This window comes from Papio anubis, chromosome 5, assembly GCF_008728515.1.
Source record: "Papio anubis isolate 15944 chromosome 5, Panubis1.0, whole genome shotgun sequence".
NCBI lineage: Eukaryota > Metazoa > Chordata > Mammalia > Primates > Cercopithecidae > Papio > Papio anubis.
In genome coordinates this window covers 116,360,451-116,385,897 of record NC_044980.1, presented here as the reverse complement: position 1 = coordinate 116,385,897, position 25,447 = coordinate 116,360,451, and the positions used below count along the sequence as shown (strand labels likewise).

The window sequence follows — 25,447 nt, the reverse complement described above, 5'->3', positions numbered from 1 at the left end:
TATTTTAGCTAGCTATGTTTGGTCTTATTCAGTGCCTGTCAAAAACATTCCTAGGAGTTTGACTGCCTGAACTAGACACATCTACCAATGCAGAATGCAAACCTTACTACCAACACATAAAAGACAACTACAAACACAGATGGTTCTCAACTATGATGGTTCAATTTGAGATATTTCAACTTTATATAATGATGTAAAAACAACACGTATTCAATAGAAACCATACTTTGAATTTTGATCTTTTCCTGAACTAGCAATATGAAGCAGGATACTATCTCACTATGCTGGGCAGATGCAGTGAGCTGCCGCTCTCAGTCAGCCACACAACCACAAGGGTAAACAACCAATATTCTACACCGTACTGTGTGGCCAGCATTTTCTGGATATTGTGTTTTGGGGTTTCCAATGTCATTATGTCTATAAAACGCCCATTTTCAACTTATGATATTTCAACTTAAGATGGGTTTACATCCTGATAAACCCATCAGTTTATCAGGATGTAAACCCATCTTAAGTTAAGGAGCATCTGCACACCAAATCACCATCCTTATTTATTTTTATTTTTTTTTAGAGACAGGATCTCACTATATTGTCCATGCTAGACTCAACCTCCTAGAATCAAGTGATCCTCCTAGCTCAGCCACTCCACTCCAGTAACTGGAACTACAGATATGCCCCACCACACTTGACTGTTCATTTTAAAATAAAAACAGAATCCAGATAAAAATGATAAACACATATTTAAATTTAAAAGCAAATAAATATAATTTAAAATTATTATTTTAAATGTTTACTTATTTTTTTTAATCTCATGGACTTTTTTTTTTTTTTTTTTGAAACAGAGCCTCACTCTGTCACCCAGGCTAGAATGCAGTGGCACAATCATAGCTCACTGCAACCTTAAACTCCTCAGCTCAAGTGATCTTTCTGCCTCAGGCTCCTGAATAGCTAGGACTATAGGCATAAACCATCATACCTGGCTAATTTTTTATTTTCTGTAGAGATAGACTCTCGCTATGTTGCAGAGGCTGGTCTTGAACTCCTGGCCTCAAGCCACCCTCCTGCCTTGGTCTCCCAAAGTTCTGGGATGATAGATGTGAGCCACCATGCCAAGCACCACAGGTCTCAACTTTTGAATGCCCTGCAATGTCTGGGACAGTCTTCTACCCCAAAAAAGAACTGCCCAGGCCCAAATACCAACAGCACCTTTTTGAAAATCACTTACCTATAGTATACCTTATAGTCTTTCTTACCCAATACTAACCATATAAAATTTCAGTACCAGTAATCAAATGTTAAAGATGTATCTATTAATGAGGTTTTAAAGAAAGTACTTTAAGAATATAAACCAGCTTTTAACATTAGTGTTTATCCAGGTATAGAAAGACTAATGCTTGTAATAACGTTTTCTTAACAAAGAAACCATCTGAGGCTTTTTGAAAAAGCAGTAAAATACCCTTTTAGAAGTCTATGAAAAAAGAATAAATGATTAAACTAGCTCTACACGTACATATTATAAGTATACATAAAACACAGAGATATAGAGATAATACATTTAAATAAATTTACATAAATATACAGATATATATATACACACACACACATATCAAAGACCCATACATAAATCAGATAGATAGAATAGACAGATAGATGTAATAAGAAGCCATCATACTCCTATTCCTGCCTATTCACAGACTACAAAAGAAAGGGGTGTTTTACTTCTTTTTCAGTACATGACATATATAGCCTCAGTATATGGTACATATAGTTTCTCATACTTCTCATATTGCCCTTGTTAAAATGGTCAACTAGCTTTGTGTGAATACACACACACACACACACACATACACACCCCTATATACATGTGCCGTGTGTGTGTATATATGTGTGTATTCACACAAATACATATATATCTGTGTATGTGTAGTTATTTTGAAATAAATTATATGAATCAGATTCTGAATAAAAATGGCCAAAGTATATGCAAGTATAGTGTTGGTCTTTTTACATTATCATCTAAATTTAATCCTATAACAATAACCTAGGAAGTGGAAATAATCCTGATATAAAAAAAATGTGAGGCCCTGAGTGGTTAAATGACTTATCTGTTCCATAAGGCACTATTTTTATATTTTTCCAGCATATTATCAATGACTAATCATGCCTGGTACATGATAAATATGTAATAAGTACTGGATGGATGTTGCTGAGAATTATATACAATAACAACAGATTATAAACACGTAAATAATGTTTTCTCTAACGCCAAAGTCTGAAACAATTTAAGAATTTCAAAGTATCTAATTCAATATCCTTCAAATAATAAAACATAAAACATTCACCCTTTCAAATATTTGAGTCCCTACTAAATGTGAGCCTGCCAGCCACATCATGTAACAACTATGTATAAACTATATTACTGCCTTTTATTGGCTTGCTTCATTCAAATATTTAACGTGTATCAACTACACAAAACTAGTAAGATGAAGGAGTCACTACAAATTAGGGTACTTTACAAAACGAAAAGGAGAAGTAGTTGAATAGGTAAACATAAAATTGGATTTATTTCTAGCAGCAGGACTGAATCGAAAAGAAACTGTGAAGTCAAATTTTCTTTTTACATCTAAAGTTCACTACTGGTGGTCCACTGACCAGAGCCCTCAGGGTACCTAAATACTGACTTCTATATACCATACCACCCTCCTTCTTAGTTTTCTGCAATGGAAAAGCTACATCACTACTGTATTAGAAGTTAAAACACCTAGATTTTGATCCTGAGCTTGTTATTCAATTGTTGTGGACATCTGACAATTAACTTTCCCTCACTGAGTTCCAGTTGCCTTGAATATAGAGTTAGGAAGCTTAATTAGTCCAGTGTTTCCCAAACTTGCCTAATTATAATAACCTGAATCAATACTCTGAGCCCCTTGTTAAGAATATAGACTCCTGAGCTCCACCCCAGACATACTTGGGGCAGAAGGAAGGGTAGAAAAGAAAAAATTAAATTACAGTGATGTAAATTTCATTAATTCTATGCAGTTTCAGTATATTAACTTGACTTTAAGCCATCCCTATGCCCCAAAAGTTATCAGTTACTAATCATTTTTGAATCTGAAAAAGTAGCCTACAGATCATTCCTAAAGAACACTGCAAAGGCTTTACTGGCAGCTATTTCAGCCTACTGGGCTATTTTAATTTAATTGTTTTCTCATAATCTGGATGGTCAATCTCCGGGTGGTTAAAGTAGACAGTCCTGTACTAGGGAATTTCTTACACATGAAAATACAAGTACAAAAGAAATTTCCAACATACGTATTCTTTAAAATTACCACAACCATTAAACAACTAAACAATTAAATAACTAAATCATTTTCATTAGAAAGTATCTTCCAATTTTTAAAATGTTTATAACATAATGGAATAAAAAAAAATAGTCTTACCTAATCGTAATTCTCCAAAATTGCCACATCCAATTTTTTTTCCAACTCTAAAGTTAGGTCCAACCATTAAAACTCCAGACGATGAAGACCCAGTTCCTCGAGTGTTGTGTCCTGATCGACCACTAGGTCGTGCCATTCTATCATCTGATTTGTCCTTGTCTTTCTTTTTATTTTCCATATCAAGTTTGCGGTACTCCACTTTGAATTCTTTAATCAAGACAAGCACACTGAAATAGGGTATTGTGAAAATAGGTACATCACTAGGTAACTGTACCAGATGGGTAATGTTAACATTCAAATTGCAGTAGGTAGTCAATTAACTGCAGCATGCTCATCCCATTCGTAAAATTTTTCTCAGTTGTCTTTTCAGCAAAACATGTCTTCAAAATTATCTTTTCAATGATGTGAGCTGATATTGATAGAGAGCTAGAATATTAAGAAAATGAAATTAGTCAACTAAGAATTTTAAAATACATGTCTGGGAAATTAGATAATATAACAAAAGTTTAGGCAAGAATTACTGCTATCTATTGATGCCCATTGAAATCAAACCACAGTACACTTTTTTATTTATATACCTTAATACCAAAGATATGAAACAAAGATATCAGGGATTCAATTACTTCTTAAAAATTAAGGAACAAAATTATATTGTTTCATAAATCAACATACATTCACTAATATAAACCTCCCAACTTAAAATTACCTCAATTAGACAAAAAGTACTCAAAAAATTCCAGTAAGTCAATATAAGATTTTCAATTTAGAAGCAGAAAGAGAATGAATTATAAAAATAAAATACCTTAATAAAAATATATATTCCCCATGTTCATCTACTTAATAATTTTCAGTCTTTTTTAAATATATATTCTCATATGATTTTCATTTATTCAAATATTACCCTATAATTACACATGGGATTGGAGCACAGAACTGACAACATCAAGAACATTCCTCCTATCCCTCAAGGAAAACAATTAATTCTTATATAACATTTAACCTGGGCCTTAAAAACATAAATGTAATTTTGCAAGACTATGAAATGTTGACAGGCATCAACCTTATCAGATGCAGAAATTAGGTATTAAATTTCTAATACACAGATAACAACATTAAAGCTCAAAATATTTTTCAAGGCTTTTGGAAGAGTCTGCCCCATTCATATTCTCTGGAAATTGCAGTGATCAAATGTACCTCAATTCTGTGGTAATTCTGCACCCTTATAGGATTTCCCTACTTTTGTTTGAACAATTTGAGTGGGTTCTCATTCTTTGCTGTTAAAGAAGCTGTAACTTCAAAATACAGTCACTAATGAAGAAACAAGGATTGATATCAAATACTTATTCCTATTACAGAAATTTTCTAATTATATAATGCAACCACAACAAGTGTTGAAACAAATAGTATTTTCTGGTAATTTTCAGCAACTCCCCAAATATGCAATTACTGTTACAAGTAGTGACTAACTGGGGCCTGTGGTGTAGGCAATAAGGGAATTTACCAAGACAGTTGGTAAAGAAAGGCAGACTTATTAGAAAAAGTAGGAAAACACTTTGCAAGAAAGCAATGGGCAGATTAGCGAGAGAGGAGCTGACTGAAAAGACACCAAGGCTTGGTGGGGATTTTATAGGATCGTTTTTGTGCTGGAGAGGGCTATGTGCAGCACTGATAATGCCAAGGTTGCAGTGAGCTAACCTGCATTTTTCTATCAGCAGAAGATCTGGTGTTAAGTTGGGCACAGGAAGATGGTGAGTTTTTTGGGCAGGAGGGCTACGTGTCCTGGACTATGAAGAAAGGCGGACTTACAGCTTATCTGCTTTTTCTTTTTACGCTCCCCTGCTCCCACCAGCCTGACTCCTTTTCCCTAATTAGGATTCCACAATCAGTCCTAACACCCAGTCTATTTATGAAGTTTCTTGTTTTATTTGCCATACTCTTATTTGCAGATGAAACTGTGAGCTCCTGTTCACTCTGCTTCCAGCCATGACAGAGTAACTATACTGAACATCTCTGCTTGTTGTAAACAAGTACAAAGCTGGACAAAACATATGAAGCACCTGTTTTTAAGCATCAAATAATAGGCAGTACAGACTGTGATCCCTGAGAAAAAAATACAAAAGGTGAGTCTCACCTTCATCCAAGCTCTCTGGCTAGGAGCAATTTCCTGACCACAGCACAAGGAGGTGAGGCTCAGGCAACACACCAGTTATCACAGATCAGAATTTGCAGCTGTTGAAGTAAATGAAATTCGCAGTACACAGTATCAAAAATGAAGGAGTTTTGCAGTGGTGTGGTGAGGTAAGGTGGCGGCAGGGCAGAAGGCTATGCTACATGTGTGCAAGGGAATAGTCTTAAAAAACGTAGCAGAAAATAGTTACTACAGTGTTAAATGAAGAATGGAGACACTGGAAGCTGCACAGAACTGAGAGACCTTAAAGTTCCTACTCAGTCATAGTAGAAGAAACTCACTAATATCCCAGCTGAACTGAGGCATTCAGCTCAGACGCCATAAAAACTCTTAAAAGTAAGGACCATACCCAACATAAGGCCTACTCTAGACTGTCCCAACTAAAGTCTAAAAATAAACCTAGATAGGATTCAGAGTAGCTCTGAGCACATTAACTGCATTCCAGAACAAAACTCAAGTCTCAAAAAGACAAAAAGCCAGACTCTTAAGAATACTGAATTTCCAATGTCCATGACACAACTAAAAATTACCAAACATGTAAAGCAGCATCAAATGTAACCCATGGCCAAGAAACAAAGTTGTCAAAGGAGACAGACCCCAAGATGACCCTGATGTTTGAATTAGAAGACACGACTTTAACACTAATAAATAGCTGTTAGAATCCTATTTAACTGGAGAAAAAGAAGAAATCAAATAAACAGCTAAAAACTCCCCAAATTTGGTAAAACAAACAAACAAAAATACTAAATCTAGGCATACCACAGTCAAGCTGCTAAAATCCAAAAATTTAAAAAATCTTGAAAGCCAAGAGAGAAAAAAATACACGTGACATACAGGGCAACTAACTTCTTATCAAAAACAACGGAGGCCCAAAAGAAAATGGAAGGATATTTTCAAAGCAATGAAAGGGGGAATAAAAACTTTCAACCTAGAATTATTTTTCCCCTCTTTTTGCCACAGGTGTTGATGAATTCAGAATTCTACATCCAGTAAAATTATTCTTTAAAACAAGGAGGAAAAAAAGCCATTTTTAGATGAAGGGAAGCTGAGAATTAGTTGCCAGCAGACCTGCACAACAGAAATGCTTTTAAAATAGTCCTTTAAGCTGAAGTAAATCACATAATACCAGACAGAAATTTGAAACTTTAAGAAGAAATCAAGAGCACTGAAACTAGGAAATGCATGGTTATTCTTTTCCTTTAAAGATAAATTACTATTTAAAGCATACACAATTTCTTAGTATCATATACAACAGGTAAAAGTAAAATATATGACAACATAAATGGCAATGAGGGGGAGTTGTAAATGGAATTACACTGTTTTAAGATTCCTTCTTGAAAATTATTGAGAGAAGATTTTAAGTCTTCTCACCACACACAAAAAAATGTGAGGTAATGTATATATTAATTAGCTCTATTTAGCTATTCCACAATGTATACTTATTTCAAAATATCATGTTCTACACAATAAATATATATAACTTTTATTTGTTAAATATATAAATTAAAAATAAAACAGATGAGGAAAATATTATATTTGTGAAGAATTATGTGGTTCCATATTAATTCCAGGTAGCCAATGATAAGTTAAAAACGCACATTTTAATACCTAGTTCAAACAATAAAAAATTAGTTACAATAGGAATAGCTAAAACACCAGGACAAGAAATAAAATGGAAGATTAAACACTACTTGGTTGAAACAACAGAAGAGAAACAAAAGACATACGAGATAAAATAAAACAAATAGCAAGACAGTGGATTTTAAAACATACATAAAATGAACTAGACCAGATTTTCCCCCAAAAAGGCAAAAATTGTCAGACTATATAAAAAAGCAAGACTCAACTACAAACTGTTTACAAGAAACTATTTTAAATACAAAGACAAGCAGTGGCTCACAACTGTAATCCCAGCATTTTGGGAGGCAGAGGTAGATGATTCTCTTGAGCTCAGGAGTTCAAGATCAGCCTGGGCAACATGGTGAGAGCCTGTCTCTACTAAAAACACAAAAATAAAAAGCCAAGAGTGGTGGTGCACACCTGTAGTCCCAGCTACTTGGGGGGCTGAGGTGGGAGAACGGCTTGAAGTTGTGAGGCAGAGGTTGTAGAAAGCTGAGATTCAGCCACTGCACTCCAGCCTGGGCAGCAGAGTGAGACCCTGTCTCAAAATAAATAAACAAATACAAATATAAGATAGACTGAAAATTAAATAATAGAAAAAGATATACTGTGTAAATAGCACATATACGAAGCTTGTGAGGCTATAATATTATCATACAAACTGGACATCAAAACAAAGGATTATCTCCAAATTTACAGAGGTGCATTTCATAATGATAAAAATATCAATTCAACAGAAAGACATAAAAACCATAAATATATATGAGCAAAATGAGGCAAAACAAAACTAAAAAGAAAAAAGGCAATCATTGTTAAAAAAATTTTAATAGCATGCTTTCAATAATCAACAAGGTATAAGACAAAAGATCAGTATGTATATGGTAGATCTAGATAATACCATCAACTACCTTGAGCTAACTAACATTCATAAAATACCGCAAAATAAAATTCCCTTTCGATGCTCACCAAGAAAAATCATACGCTGTGCTATAATTTAAATCTCAAGTAACTAAAATATTACAGAGTATATTTGGTCAAAATAGAATTAAATTAGAAATCACCGGCCGGGCGCGGTGGCTCAAGCCTGTAATCCCAGCACTTTGGGAGGCCGAGACGGGTGGATCACGAGGTCAGGAGATCGAGACCATCCTGGCTAACACGGTGAAACCCCGTCTCTACTAAGAAATACAAAAAACTAGCCGGGCGAGGTGGCGGGCGCCTGTAGTCCCAGCTACTCGGGAGGCTGAGGCCGGAGAATGGCGTGAACCCGGGAGGCGGAGCTTGCAGTGAGCTGAGATACGGCCACTGCACTCCAGCCTGGGCGACAGAGCGAGACTCCGTCTCAAAAAAAAAAAAAAAAAAGAAATCACCAGACTTGGTGGCTCATGCCTATAATCCCAGCACTTTGGGAGGCCAAGGTGGGTATATCACTTGAGGTCAAGAGTTCGAGACCAGTCTGGCCAACATGGTTAAACCCCATCTCTACAAAAAAATACAAAAATTAGCCAGACATGGTGGCGCATGCCTGTAGTCCCAGCTGCTCGGGAGGCTAAGGCAGGAAAATCACTTGAACCTGGGAGGTGGAGGTTGCAGTGAGCAAAGATCATGTCACTGCACTCCAGCCTGGGCAACAGAGCGAGATACTATCTCAAAAAAATAAAAAAAAATAATAATTAAATTAGAAATCAATAGCTGTATAGCAGCTACAAAAGTCCCAAAATTTGAAAATTAAACGCACATTTAAATTCATGAGTTGATAAAAAAATCACAACAGAAATTAGAAAAAAATCTAACTTGTAATTCTAATACTTAGCAGAAAACTAGAAGCTTTAAATGCCTATATTAGAAAAGAAGTTTTTAATTGGTTATCTGGACTTCCTTCTTAAAACAGCTAAAGAAAAGAGCAAATCAGACAAGAGTTGAGGAAGTACTTCAGTAGAGTTACTACTAACATAGACTTATAGGAAAATATAGTCTTAATGAGCAAAAACAGGAATTCTCAGCTGATAAACAGAAAAATACCAAAACAAAGAGAAAAAAAAAAGAGAACCTCGAATAAAAACTGTCATATCTGAAATGAAAAACTTCACTAGATACACTCAATGGCAAACTGGATAAAGCAGAAGAAAGTGTCAATAATTTCCAAAGAAATTATCCAGATAGGAAAATCAACAAAACAGAAAATAGACCACAGTAGAAAAAGTAAAGACAAAAACTGTTTCTTTGAAAAAGGTCAACGAAATTTCTACCTCTTAGCAAAAATGATCAAGAACAAAAGAGAATATACAAATTACCAATAAGAACAATGAAAGAAGGGATATCAAAATGATCCTATAAATACTGAAGGACAAAGGACTATGAGTAACTTTAGGTCAATAAATTTAATACCGATGAAATGGACAAATTCTTTGAAAAATGTAATATAGGGATACAAGGTGAAACAAAATATCAAAAGTTCCATATCTATTTTTAAAACTTAATCTATTAAAAAAAAGTATTCCCATAAAGATGATTTCACTGGTGAATTTTATCAAATATTAGGAAAAAGTAATACTATTCTAAAGCTCTTTCAGGACACAAGAATAATCAATTTACTTTGTGAGATCAGCACATTCCTAATACAAAAGCCTGACAAAAACAATTCCAAGCAAAGAAAATTAAACCTGCATTTCTCATGAGCATAGATACAAAAATTCTTCACAACATAAGCAAATATGTAGAAAGTTTAACAAATAATAAGCAAACAGGGTTTAATACTAGAAATGCAGGATTGACTTAACATTTGAAATCAACGTACCATCAAACTAACAGAAAAAAGAAACCCACAGGGACCTTTTTTTTTTTTTTTTTTTTTTTTTTACCTGCTCTGTCACCCAGGCTGAGTGCTGGAGTGCAGTGACACAATCACAGCTCACTGCAGCTTTGACTTGCTCAGGCTCTGGTGATATTACTACCCCAGCTTCCCAAGTAGTTGAGACCACAGGCGCACACCACCACACTCAGCTAATTACTTCTGTTTTTTGTACAGACAAGGTTTGCCATGTTGCCCAGGCTGGTCTCAAACCCTTAGGCTCAAGCAATATACCCGCCTCAGCCTCTCAAAGTGCTGGCATTACAGCCCAATGGGATAATTTCTACAGACAAGAGATTATGTTTGACAAAATTCAACCCACAACCAGGCGTGGTGGCTCATGTCTATAACTCCTGCATTTTGGAAGGCCAAGGCTGCAGGATTGCTTGAGGCCAGGCCAGGCTGAGAAACAAAGCAAAACCCTGTCTCTACAAAAATGTATTTTTAAAAAATAGTAATTTGAAATGGATCATAGACCTAAATACAAATACCAGAACCACAGAGAGGTATCTCTGCTATCTTAAGGTAAGTAAAAATTTCTTAGAAGATGCTAAAATCACTAATCATTAAAAATCTTACAGAGTCATCAAAATCAATCATTTCTCATCAAACGACAGCTTTAAAAAAACAAATACAAACACTTCACAATGGGCTAAATTATTTTATATGAGTGTGTATAAATATGCTGCAACTGAATAAGAAAAACAACTTTTTTAAAAAATTATTAAACTTTAAGTTCTAGGATACATGTGCAGAACATGCAGGTTTGTTACATAGGTACATGTGCCATGGTGGTTTGCTGCACCCATCAAACCATCATCTACATTAGGCATTTCTCCTAATGCTATTCCTCTCCTAGCCCCCCACTCCCTGACAGGCACCTGTGTGTGATATTCCCCTCCCTGTGTCCATGTGTTCTCATTGAACAACTCCATTTTTTAAAATACAGAAATCATTTGAGCAGACTCTTTTCACAAAGAATATATACAAATTGCCACAAAGCATATGAAGCAGTGCTCAAATCATTACTTGTCATGCAAATATAAATTAAAACCATAATGAAATATCATTTCACAGCCATTACAATAGCTAACATTTAAAAGACTGACAATATCAAGTGTTGGTAAGAATGAAGAACTAGAACTCTCAAAAAAGTGCTGGTGGGAGTAAAAAACAGTATGACTTTGGAAAAAAGATTGACAGTTTCCGACAAAGTAAAATATACCCCTATCCTATGATCTAGCAATGCCACTCTTAGATGTTTACACACGGAAATAAAAATGCATGTTTAGAAAAAGACTTGTACAGAAAACCAAACACCGCATGTTCTCACTCATAGGTGGGAACTGAACAACGAGATCACTTGGACTCAGGAAGGGGAACATCACACACCGGGGCCTATCATGGGGAGGGGGGAGGGGGGAGGGATTGCATTGGGAGTTATACCTGATGTAAATGACGAGTTGATGGGTGCAGCAGACTAACATGGCACAAGTATACATATGTAACAAACCTGCATGTTATGCACATGTACCCTACAACTTAAAGTATAATAATAATAAATAAATTTAAAAAAAAAAAAAAAAAGAAAAAGACTTGTACACTAATGTTTACAGCAGCCTCACTTATAGTAATAGTCAAAAACTGGAAACAATCCAAATGTGCATTAACAGAAGAATCAACAAATTGGTACAGTCATATAATAGATGACTACTCAGCATTAAAAAGGAACAAACTGCTGATACATGCAACAATATGGTGAATTTCTCAGATATTAGACTGAGTAAAAGAAGTCAGGCATAAACAATTACCTATTATATGATTCTAGTTATATTTAGCTCTAGAATCAGCAAAACTAAGCTGTGGTGATAGAAACCCTATCAGCGGTTAAGTAGGGTGGTGGGAAATTTGACTGTACAATGTCATGAGGAAACTTTCTGGAGGAAGGAAATGTTCTACATCTTAATTGGAAGGAAATTACATGGATATATACATTTGCCAAAACTCATCAAACTGTATTTAAAATCTATGCATTGTATGTAAATTGCATCTCAAAACATGATTTTTAAAAACTGCTCCCATACACACACAAAAAATTGCATGTTTCATCTCAACATGTATGTTTTCCCCAGTATACCATTACTGTAAAACTTACATTAAAATACTGCTTTTGTTTTTGTACAAATCTATGGGGTACATGTACAATTTTGTTGCAAACACAGATTGCATATGGTCAACCTCAGGGCTTTTACTATCATCCAAAACATGTACATTGTACCCACTAATTAGTTTCTCATCATCCCACTCCCTCCCATCCCCTCACCCTTCCAAGTCTCCACTGTGTGTCATTCCACTCTCTAAGTCCATGTATAAACATTTTTAGTACCCACTTATAAGTGAGAACACGTGATATTTGACTTTCTGTTCCTAGCTTGTTTAAGATAATGACCTCCAGTTCTAACCATGTTGCTGCAAAACACATGATTCATTCTTTTTTATGGCTGAATAGTATTCTATCATATATATACACTACATTTTCTTTACACATTCATCCTTTGATGGGCACTTAGGTTCATTCTATATCTTCGCTATTGTGAACAGTGTTGCCATAAACGTAGGAGTGCAAGTATCTTTTTGATATGTTGATTTCTCTTCCTTTGGGTAGATACCCAGTAGTGAGATTGCTGGATCCAGTGGTAGTTCTATTTTCAGTTATTTGAGAAGTCTCCATACTGTTCTCCACATAGGTTGCACTAATTTACATTCCCACCAACAGTGTATAGGAATTCCCTTTTCTCTGCATCCTCACCAACATCTGTGATTTTTTTGTCTTTTTAGTAACAGTCATTATAACTGAAGTAAGATGATACCTCATTGTGGTTTTAATTTGCATTTCCCTGATGATTTGTGATGCTGAATATTTTTTCATATGCCGTTGGCCATATGTATATTTTCTTTTGAAAAATGTCTATTCATGTCCTTTGCCCATTATTTCTTTTTTTATGCCACTTTTTAAATAGATAATGAACTTAATATTTTATTTTAGAAGTTTTGACATATAATGGTACATATTTATGGGGTACATGGTGATGTTTCAATACACATACTATAAAGTGATCACATCAGAGTAATTAGCATAGGCATCATCTCAAACATTTATGATTTCTTTGTGTTGGGAACATTCAATATACTCCTTCAAACTATTTGAAACTATGCATTACCGTTAACTATAGTCACCCTATAGTGGAACGGAGAACTAGAACTAATTCCTCCTATCTAGCTTTAAGAAGTTTTTTTTAAAACAATCCCTTCTGTACTTTTTCAATTTAGAAGGAAGTAATTTTCTTTTGGCAAATTTTCATGTTATTTTCAATATAAAGCTTTTCATTTATGTTCAATTAATCAAATACCAAAAAAAAGCATGCTACATGTAATAAGAATTCCAATATTACAATGAAGTAAAAATATCCCTTGGGATATCCATACCCCTTGTCCTCCATCCCACCTGCCCTTGTCAGAGAGAATCATTACTTTTCATTCAATGTGTATGCTCCAAAGCTTTTAATGCTTGTGCATGCATATAAATACTTATGTATAGAAATATGTGTAGGTGGGTTGGTTCATTTTACATAAGAGGTCCATATGAAGACTCTGGAGAACCAAAACTGTTCCACAATAGAAGCATTTAAAAGCACATAAAGGACTTTTGCCTTTTCCCTTTCCTATTCCTTCACCCTACATGAACCCTAGAGGAGCAAGGGGCAGCTAATGAATGGGAGAATGGAAGAAAGAAGAATGAAGAAATAACACCTACTTCCCTTCCTCGATAGAGGATCCAGAGTCAAGTGCCAAGTCTGAAACTAGGAGGAAGGGAGAGGCAGACTGATGAGTTAGCTTAAAATTGAACATCAAAATTTGAACAGGTCATTTTGATATCTGAAAAGTAATCCATTGAGAAAACAGAACTATTCTTATAAAGATACATAACAAGAAATCAGTGAAAACGGACTAGGATATCATTCATGAGTCGGGAAGCGAAAATAATCAAAATATATAGATGACAATAGTGGTTAGGGAGAAACTAAGCCATTTCCTATTTTATTCCATCTAGTTTAGTACATTCAGGTAAGTGTTCATAAACTTGTAATAACATATTTTTTTACTTTTCAAATATACTTTTAGCAAATTAGAATTTTAATTAAAATATTTTCTTAGTAAGAGTCTTAGTATGTTATAGTATTTACCCTATGATAGCACCTATCAAGCAGTATTAGAATTGCCTCCATGTTTGTCTATACCAGGAGTCATGAAACTACAGCCTGCAAGCTATTTCCCTATTTTTATAGAACCTTGGACCTAAGAATAGTCTTTACATTTTTACATAGTTGTGGGGGGGATTATAAGAAGACTAATATTTTATAACATGCGATAATGATAAGAAATCCAAGTTTAGTCTTCATAAATAAAATGGTATAGGAATCCATGCTAATTTTTTTACATGTTATGGATGCTTTTGTGCTACAAGAGCAGAGCTGAATAGTTGTGACAGAGACTATATGTGGTGCTCTTATCACTTTGCACTGCTGCTCAGAGAATGATAGCAGTGGCATAGTTATAACTTGACAGTAGTGCCACACACATAACCTACCACTACATCGTACTTATTTTTTTTATTACCAATGCATATGGATCATGTCAAAACCAATAGAGAAAGTGGACTTTCACTGTCGTGCTTTTAATGCACAATGGAGTGTTATTTGTTCTCAAATTAGATGAGAAAGCATTGTGTTTATTATATAATGGCACTATGCTGAACAACACAACACACTTGGACATGACCAAGTTTATTAGTTTTCTATTACTGTGTTACAACTTATTAAAAACTTAGAGGTTTAAAACAACACAAACTTATTATCTTGCAGTCTCTGTGGATCAAAGCCTGGGCACAGCTTAGCTAAGTGATCTGCTCAGGCTGTATTCAAGGTATTGGCTAGGACACTTTCTCATCTGGAGGTTCAAGTGGGGAAAAATCCTCTTCCAAGCTCCTTCAGACTGTGGGCAGAATTCATATGCTTGCAGTGTATAACTGAGAGCCCCCAGCTTTTTGCTGGCTGTCAGATGGAGGCCACCCTCAGTTTCTAGAGGTTACCTACAGTTTCTAGAAGCTGCCTATAGTTTGCCATGTGGGCTTCTCCAAAATGGCTGCTTATTTCTTCAAGCCCTCAAGAAAAATCTCTAGCTCTGATTTTCTAAGATTGAGTATTATATAAGGTAGCATACATAACCTTCTCTTATACCTAAGTCCCAAGCTTTGTATCCTGCTCCAACACACCAATTCTCCCAAGTCTTGGGATCCTTGATAGCTGCTTCCAGACCTCTTTAATGCTGCTTGCTAGACTAAGTACTATTATAAAGAGCACAGAATTAAACAAAAGTACTCCTGGAATCCCATTTAGCTCCTATTTAGTTGTATAGCATTGAGCAAGACACTTAAATCTGTCTAAGCTCATTTTAATAATTATAAAATAGAAGGATTAGACTTGGAAATTTCTAAGGAGATTCTTATATTATATGCAGTTTTATAATTGCCTGTTGTTATTTGATGACAAGGGCTCTAGTATATGTAACTTCATGATCCCTGAACCTAGCACACTGCCTGGCACCTAGGACAGTTAATTCATACTGTAAATGAATAAATGAGTTCTTTCTATCTCTAAACATTTCTGGTCAATAAGTCCCATCCGTGTACAGGATCCCAAGAAATTTATGAAGAAAAAAAACAGCAGAGCAAACAGAACAGCAAAAGAAACCTAAACCATTTACCCAGAAATACTGGCCTAGTCCCTCAATCACAAATATAAACTGACAATCAAGTACCACTAGATACATCAGGAAAGCTAACAGTACAAAAAACACGCTTTCCAAAAAAAAAAAAAAAAAAAAAAAAAAAAAAAAAAAAAAAGAAAAATACCTCTTGGGGAAGCAGATCATTTGAAGAACAGAAGAGAACTTTAAAAACAGCAGCAAAAATTGAAACAATTAGCCCCTAAGGGCTTTTGAGAAGTACAATTAACTCACAAATATAATAAGAAAATAATGCTGCATTAAATGGAATAAACAAGAACAAAGTGGGGGAATAATCCTAATATTTAAAACAAAAATATAAAGACATTAAAAAATAAAGAAAAAAAGATGGAAACAATCCAATATCTCCACCTTCCAACTTATAATAAAAATTAACAAGGAGGACAGAGAAAATTTTAAATAAGAAATCATAAAAGAAAATTTTCCTGAGCTGGGGCCAAAAGGGGCCGCAGAATGTTAAAAAGAAAAGCAAAGCAACTCTATCATACTACTTGATTCAAAAGCTTGTCATAATACTGCAAGATAGATAACTGATTTTCAGCTTTTAAATTCAGCCTTAGCAAAAAGAAAAAATGCAAGATAAAAGTCATATAAAAATATAAATTTAACCAACTTTGACAGTGTTAAATAATACTACAATTGAAACTGACAGAAGCTCAGTTGTTAAAGGGGAACAGGTAAGGTAAAAGGAAGGACAGGGCAAGAATATCCGCATCCTGCAAAGTATGGAGTTAAGAGATAACCTAAAAATTTACTAGAACAAGAAATAGAGATGTAAGAACATTATTTCAAGTATCAGTGGTAAGTAACAGATAAAGTAAACTTAATAACTACCCAAACATTTAAAGACACAAGAGAAAGTGGGAGTATGTGAGCTAAAATTTCATTCTTAGTGGAGAATTAAAATACAAAAATTTGTCATAGTATGAAAGAGAAAAGTATATGCTTATTGTTTAAAATTCATAAAAGTAACCATCTGAAGCATTTAAAACTGAAATAACTAAAAGTGGTTCTATCTACTGAAAAATTCAAAGACTAGAAATAAGAGGCAAGAGACTACTGCTTATATTTCTTTTCCATATACGGGCATTAATTTAATCTATCAATTCTACTATCAACAAATGAGTAACTTGCATCCTAAAGATAGCTAAAAAGCACTGTCAAATTTGAAAAGAATATTTCAACAAAATTAACAGTGCAAAGTATTAAGTGCCTCTACAAATCAGTTTTGGTTTTGCTTGCTTACTTTTAATGAAAACAGACTCCATCAATAATAGTGGAGACAGCTGTGGAGTTCTTAACCTGAAATCCATAGACTTCCTGAGAATTTTCTAAAGAGAAAACCCATAGTTTTCAACAGATTTGATATCAAAAGATTATATGATCTTTAAAAAAAAAGTTAAGAACCACTGAAGAGAATACTGTTATTTTCCCACTGAATTGCTTTATAAATATATTCTTAGAAGCAATCTATCCTAAAAACTTAAGTAATATCGGCACTTTATTTAAAAGCCAACTTTGTTATAAAAATTTATTTAGGGCAGTTTGTAATACATGCACTACAAAAAGGATGAAGAAAAGATTTACATAAAGAAATCAGCAGAAAAGTAAAATCTTAGAAATAAAACTATATAATACTAATAATATACCATGAGTTTCATTACCCATTCAAAGCAAATGTATTTTTTGCACTTTCTAGTAGTCGGGCAAAAACAAAAATATGATTAGAAATAGAATTAGCTACAAAATTCAGAGCATACATTAAAATTATACCAGTTGCTAAAAAGATCTACTAATAATCTTAGTATTGTATTATACCTGCAGATGCAGTCAATGGCAAAAACTGAAAATTTCCCTCACAGAAGCTTTAGATTTAAAAATTACAAGGAAGAGAATGGAAAAATGCATCTTGAAAACTTAAAAATTAGGCACCCATTAAAATATAAACTACTGAGAGAAGATTCACAGAAATATCCAGCTTACAATTTTTTGTAACATAGTTACTTATACTGCTTTATATTTTAATTTTTACAAGAGATTTTGCCTCGTTAACTGAAACCTTAATCCATCTACTACTAAAAATAACAGACAAAGATTTAATGTAGCATAAAGCCACATGTGTGAATAAATGGTAATAAAATATTTATGACTTCTATTCGAGACTGTAATTATTCTCAGTTTACTAACTTATTTAAATATCTATATTAAAAAGACAGGAATTCTTCAAAATAATGCTTTTAAAAATTATTTTTGAGCATAAATGAATACAATTTATTTGCTTTCACAAACAATTATAATTTTGATATAGTAATATCTACTAACAAAGATAAAAATGAGCTGCTAAATACAGAAAACATTAGACATAATCTGATTATATGAATAGAAATGTAGGTTGCTGGAATACTTCTAATTTGATGACCACTGATGAATCTACAAAACATAGAACAGAAAATCAGATTCTCTTATCCGCATGCCCCAATAATTTAGGACTTGACAAAGCCAAATGACCTCCTTCAGACCGCAAACTAGATAAAACAGAGAAAGTAGTCTAAGAACATATCAATATGAAGCACTGAAAGTTCCTATAGGTATCTTTTCATGTTTAGCATGTTATTCAATATTGTTCACAAGTATAAATTTACAACAAATGGAAATTTAAAAATCAAATTTTACAGTCAAATGTTACTTGTCATAGCATTGATTTCCCACAGCTTTGTTATCTCAAATGAAAAACTCCAAATTTAGTATATGAAATGACTCAGTGTTTCAAATGCTTTATTCAATCTCTATAAAAATTATATTACAATACATGTCTTCAGCCTTCTCCAAAATTTAAATCAGTAAAGATATTTGTGATGTGATGGCTAGCCGTTACATCACATGCTTCTATTAGCAGCAAGTGTCCCAGTTACTGGTTTCTGGCATTAGCTCAACTGTGGTTGTCTAAGAAAAGAAAAAACACTTATTTTTAAAAGCTAAATTATTAACTGTAATGTCAAAAATGGAGACCACTTTCTATAATTACATACTACAGAGACTTTTTTTATCCCAGAAAGATTTAGTAACTATCATCTACAACACTTTATATTTTTGAAACTTGATTTCAGTGATGTCTTTGTACATTCCTATTAAGACCCAGGAATTTCTAGCTTTCAAAAATTATCACCTAGTTTTGTTTGAACAATGTTCTCCAAACTGTGGATCAGGGCCCATTAGTGGGCCACTTAATCAATACAATGAGTCTCAGACAACAGGTTTTTTTTAATAAAATAGTACCAAAGAGGAAAGAAAATGGAGTGCACATATGTAATAAGGATAAGTCGTGTTTAACAAGATTTGTAAGCTTTAAATGAATGTACATGTATCATTGGGTCAGTAATCAAAAAGTATTTCTACAGTTTAAAAGCTACTGTTATTATGGCACAGGAGTATCATCAAAACATACTATATTATGATCAGTTACCATTAAGTCAATTATTAAATGAGAAACCTTATTAAAATTTAAATGTCCTAGGCATAAATATTACTGGAAGTCTAATTAATAGTCTATTCAGATCTCACTGTTCTCCAGTAACTACAATATGACCATTTCATAGATCCTCAAAATGTCTTTTATGCCTTCTATTCTCAATTTCACAAGTGAATTTACACTCCCATTTGTAATACCCTTTATCATAGCCCATATGTCTCAAGAGTTGGAAGGGGAGGAAATATTTAATTTTTATTTATTTATAATTATTATTTATTTATTCTTTTTTTGAGACATGGTCTCACTTTGTCACCCAGGCTGGAGTGAAGTGGCTCGAACACATCTCAAAATAGCTGGGACTACAGGTGCATGCCACACACCAGGCTAATTTTTGTATTTTTTGTAGAGACAGAGTTTTGCCATGTTGCCCAGGCTGGTTTCAAACTTCTGAGCTCATGCAATTCGCCTGCCTTCGTCTCCCAATGTGCTCATATAAGTATGAGCTACCGCATCCAGCAGAAATATCTAATTTGAAAATACACGGTCTCCTAAGTATTTATTATACATAAGTCCAGAAAAGCAAAGAGCACCTTCATCTTTAAGAATGACAAGAATCAAAAATCAAGCCAAGGTCATGCTAAATTTATAATACCGAAATATTCACCACACCAACCTCTGTGGGCAGGTCATCGCACTATCTACAATCAGAAATTTCACTGCAAACCCTAATCCTAACAATGCTATCAAATTTAAACTGCAAGCCATTAAGGAAATTTTGGGATGCTTATTTTCATTCAACAAATATTTACTGAGTATTTACCATGTACCAGACATCGGTACAGCATAGGTACAGGTCTAGGTGCTGGAAATACAGTGATGAACTTGCCCTCAAAAAGATCTCATCAGGACTCTTAATCATCTATCTAATTCCATTACCCATAACTTTCTATAGTACAGTTTTAATACTGATTTAAAAGAATTTTTTTTATCTCAGGAAAACCAAAAAACAGCTGATTTTTCAGCAGTTATGTTTTATAAAGTCACTTCAAATACTGAACCACTGCTTCCAAGATAAATACAGAGTTATGTTCTGCCAGCCTCTGGTCACAAGACTTTCATCAACCAATCAATATATAGTTTTGTTTTTTGTATGTTTCTCTTTCAAGACACCTTATTTAATATACATCTCTGATTCATTAACATTGCACTAACAGCCAACAGCATTATACTCATGCCTGAACTCAGCTTATTTAACACAGGAATTTTTTCCATAAGGCTTATCACATCTCTCTTGCACTTAGGACCACTAGGCAGCAGCACATCAGCCCTACACTTGGGGGCCATTTTAAACAGTGAAATCACCAGGAAAAAGGTAATAAATAGCTTGCAAAAAGCAAGCTTTTCATCAGAAAGCAGAGAATCACCTTATTCAACCTCAACTGGGAACATGCGCATTGGGTGACTTAAAATTTTTGCCACTCTGGGTATGCACATGTCTGTGAATGACTGGGACTACTGAGTTTAGGGTTAAAGCAAGTAAATTTACAAATATGGAATCTCTGAATAATGAGAATAAATTCTAATTGGTGAGGGGGATTTTCTCTTTAAAAGTACTCTAGCTAATAAATGAATAAGAAATGACAACTAAATTATAACCATTACACAACTCTTAGTAAATTAATGGACTAGGCAAGAATCATCAATGACTGCTAACGTTCCAAAAAGAATGACAACCTTTGATCTTCCCAATGGAAGAAAAAACAATTGAAACTGAATCTGATCAAACCTCTGCATCTCACTACCAATTTAGAGGAAAGATATGGGACGTTTTCACTCTTTAACATTAAGATACTCCATTTGTTAATCTGATGTCCTCAAGGAAAAGAGTCATTTTATTCAATTCTGTCTCCCTAATATCTATTATAACACATACTAGTCAACACCGATTAAAAGTTTCTTAAATAAATAAGTGAATAAATGAATAAATGACTGAACAACCTCTTAGAAATTTAAGAATGTTAATTTATACGATCATCACTTTTTCAAATAAAGGAGGAAAGAGAAAGTTATGGGCAGGCAGGCAATTTATAGCTCTAAGAGATATTACAGGTGGAATAACTCTCCACAAATCAAAGGTCATTTACACGGGGATTTCAACTCTTCAAAACAAAGCTATGAGCCAGAAGAAAAAGAAATTCACTAAAGGAGGTCACAATTGCATATTCTCTTCATTAAACAATAAAAGCCTCTAAATTCCACTTGAGTCAGACACTTTCATTTTTAAGTAACTCTAATAAGTTTATAATAGAATACAAATTAAAACAGAAAACTGAAGTGACTAGTAAAATTATGACTGAGAACAAGGTAGACAAACAACTTTATCCTCATCAATAGGTTTATAGATCTCTCTTCAAAACAGCACTTTATAGCTGAGGTTCAGAATGAGAGCCCTAAACTAACAAGATTTGAATATGTTCAGAAAACAGAGAAAACAGTACTACTTTGCAAAGTTTGCCATTAAAACAAACAAACAAAAAAAAAACTAAAATAAAATGTATTTTGGTAAAAGGCTATGCTATTTATCTATCAGATCATTCCCTATAATGCTAACTAAATGAGAAAGTACATCCAGAAAAGGCAGTGGTTGTATCACACATGGTTCTCGTAACAAAGTTATATTCATTCTTCTCAACTACAGTGATAATTTTCCAAAGTATAAAAATATATAAGCCTAGTATATGCAAAGGCTACAAATTTAAAAGGCTCATTTAAGGGTAATGATGTTTGGGTAAGTATATGTCAACTCTCCTCACAGAACAGACTTAGTATAACTGATAGTAAATTATAAATAAGTTAACTTCAAAATTCTAGAATGAAACGTGCAACAGATGATAGAAACAAGCTGAAAGTACTACTACTTCTCTGGAGACAGGATTTCCTTCTGCCCAGCTAAATCAAGAGACTTCTTCCCCCAAACTATGAAAGCCTTAAGACAGAGACAGAGAATTGACCCAAAGGTACCTTAAACCCCAATATGAACACAAGGCTTTAAAAGCCTAGTTTTTCTTATAGAGATCAGGACTATATTACTTGAACAAGAAACAATAGTTCCAGAACACAATGAAGATTGCATTCATTCAAAAATGAGGCTCCCGTAAATCAGTATTTCTAAATGACAGATCTACAGCAATAAAAATATCACATTCAGGATATTACTATACCAGTATTGCTGGTGTGCAATCAAGCTAACCAAAGTGATTCAATACAGCCAACTTAAATTTTAGAACTCTTCTATATCACCAGTGGGAATGAAAATGGTACTGCCACTTTGAAAAATAGTTTGGCAGTTTCTTATAAAGTTAAACACACACTTGCCATATGACCCAACAATCCCAACTTTAGCATCTTACTCAAGGAAAAAAAAAAATTATGTTCATAGACACACACACACACACAATCCTGTACATGAATGAAACATTTCTTAATGGGCAAATAGATAAACGTGGTGAGGTATACCCATACAATGGAATATTGCTCAGCAGTAAAAAGAAACCACTGACACTCACTACAATGTAGATGATTCTCAAGTGCATTCTGCAAAGTGAAAGAAGCCAGAATCAAAAGGTTATATAACACATGATTCAAGTTATATGATATTCTAGAAAAAGCAAAATCATAGAAAGAGAAAACAAATCAGTGGCTGCTAGGAGTGGGAGAAGTTGACTGCAAGGGGAATTTTAAGGGGTGATAGAACTGTCCTGTGTTTTGAATATTGGCAGAGTGAATTTTAGAGAGAAAAACTAATATAAAATATCTAAAAAGTAATTGAAATGCTAAAAAAAAAAAAAAAAAAAAAAAAGAATATTTCCTCTAACCAAACGTTCTGGCCACCCAATAATACATTTAATTTTAACTTCTGCCATTTAAAAAAAAAAAATGTATTTCTAGGCTGGTGGCTCATGCTTGTCATCCCAATACCTTGGGAGGCCAGAGTGGGAGGATCACTTGAGGCCAGTTCAAGACCAGCCTGGGCAATATACCAAGACCCTGTGTCTACAAAAAAATAATAATAAATAAATAAAATATTGTCAGGCATGGTGGCGTATGCTTGTAGTCCTGGCAACTTTGGAGGCTGAGGTGGGAGTATCACCTGAGCCCAGGAGTTTGAGGCTGCAGTGAGCCATGATTATCCCACTGCACTCCAGCCTTGGCAACGGAGTGAGACCCTATCTCTAAAAATAAAGTTAAAAATATTTCTGTAAAGTATTTCTACATTTTTTTTTTTTTTGAGACGGAGTCTTGCTCTGTCGCCCAGGCTGTAGTGCAGTGCAGTGGCACGATCTTGGATCACCGCAAGCTCCAACTCCCGGGTTCACGCCATTCTCCTGCCTCAGCCTCCCGAGTAGCTGGGACTACAGGCGACCGCCACCACGCCCGGCTAATTTTTTTTTTATATTATTAGTAGAGACTGAGTTTCACCATGTTAGCCAGGAGGTCTCGATCTCCTGACCTCATGATCCACCCGCCTCAGCCTTCCAAAGTGCTGGGATTACAGGCGTGAGCCACCGCGCCCGGCCAGTATTTCTACTTTTAAGCCTGAGCAGCTAAGTCAGATGCTTGTGTTTATTATTTTATTTAAACTGGAAACAGTTTATGTGTTTGAGATTGTCTCATACAACTGTAACAATGCAAACTGCCAGGCGTGGCGGCTCACGACTGTAATCCCAACACTTTGGGAGGCTGAGGTGGGCAGATCGCTTCAGGTCATGAGGTTAAGACCAAGCCTGGTCAATACGGTGAAAATACAAAAACTAGCTGGGCATGGTGGAACAAGCCTATAATCCCGGATACTTGGGAGGCTGAGGCAGGAGAAGTGCTTGAACCCAGAGACGAGGCCGCAGTGAGCCGAGATTGCACCACAGCACTCCAACCCGGGTGACAGAGTAAGACTTCGTCTCAAAAAAAAAAAAAATGCAAACAACTGGTGTAGGATAAGCTTGGTACCTTGCAAGGCATTTAATCAAGGTTCTCCCATGTTAACATTCTCCCTGATTTAAAAAAAAAAAAAAAAAAAAGAAACAATCCATTCAACAAATAAGTGATCATTAAAGACCTATTATGTGCTAAAGGCAGGAAATACAAATGGCAAACAAGACAACCCACCTGACATCACATAGTTTAAGCAAGCAACAAAAGAAAATATGATACAAACGACAATAGAATTATAGTGCTTTCCGAGCACAAAGCCAGTGCATATAACCTAACTGTGTAAATTTTAAACCTTATTCTTGAGGTGGAGAAGAATGGCTACCTGTAAGTTTCACATGCTCCTATTAGGATCTAGAGAGTGCCTGTTATCTTGTTGAACTTGAAAACATAGCTTAAAATGCATACAACGCTAGTGCTCCCCCTCCCATTATCCTTCAGTGTTTAAGGATGGAAAGAAAGCAAAGAGACCACATACACAGAACACTACCTCTGCACAAGAGGTACAATAACCATTCCCTTAAAACAAAAGTCCTCTTTAGGGAACTATAATACTAAAATATGCAGATTTATTTGTTACCTTTCTGGGAGGCAGAAAATTTTTCTGATACAGAATACCATAACTGTAAGTTTTTCTTCTTGAGGAATATTATCTTACAGTGGGGGAGGAGGAGGAAGAGGAAAAGAACCGAGAAGAACCAGAAAGTATGAGAAAAGGAACTGGAGGCAAAAAATAAGAATAAGCCAAAGCAGATATAAATATATTTGAAATGAAGTCTTAAAAACAAATTAAGGAAGTTTAAGGAAACTAAAACAGAGGCATTACAACCACACCCCTGCTTCTTTCTATTATTAAAAAAGGAAGCCAAGATATGTAAAAGAGAGGGCTGCCTGTAGGCACTTTGGCATGAAGTTATCATGTGCAAAGGTAAAATTATGTAACCCCAAGGACTAAAAAGAGTGTTTGATGAATACTCAGTTATGCCAAAGTTACCCAAAACATTTTCCATCTCAAGCATCCTAATTAC

At 34.6% G+C, this 25,447-nt stretch overlaps 1 protein-coding gene across 25 annotated transcripts in view; it reads right to left on the bottom strand.

Moving 5' to 3' along the window:
* Nucleotides 1–25,447, bottom strand: part of CSNK1G3 (casein kinase 1 gamma 3) — a 105,359-nt gene that overhangs the window by 66,818 nt on the left and 13,094 nt on the right. For 23 of the 25 annotated variants that reach the window (XM_031666434.1, XM_031666438.1, XM_031666437.1 and 20 more), the window contains one exon: nt 3,441–3,866. In XM_031666434.1, coding sequence (XP_031522294.1) covers nt 3,441–3,618 — 178 coding nt within the window. In that variant the 5' untranslated portion in view covers nt 3,619–3,866. Of the gene's footprint in view, nt 1–3,440; nt 3,867–5,571; nt 7,063–7,668; nt 7,709–25,447 lie in introns of those variants that run through there. The other 2 variants (XM_031666439.1, XM_031666436.1) reach the window with 2 other exon arrangements.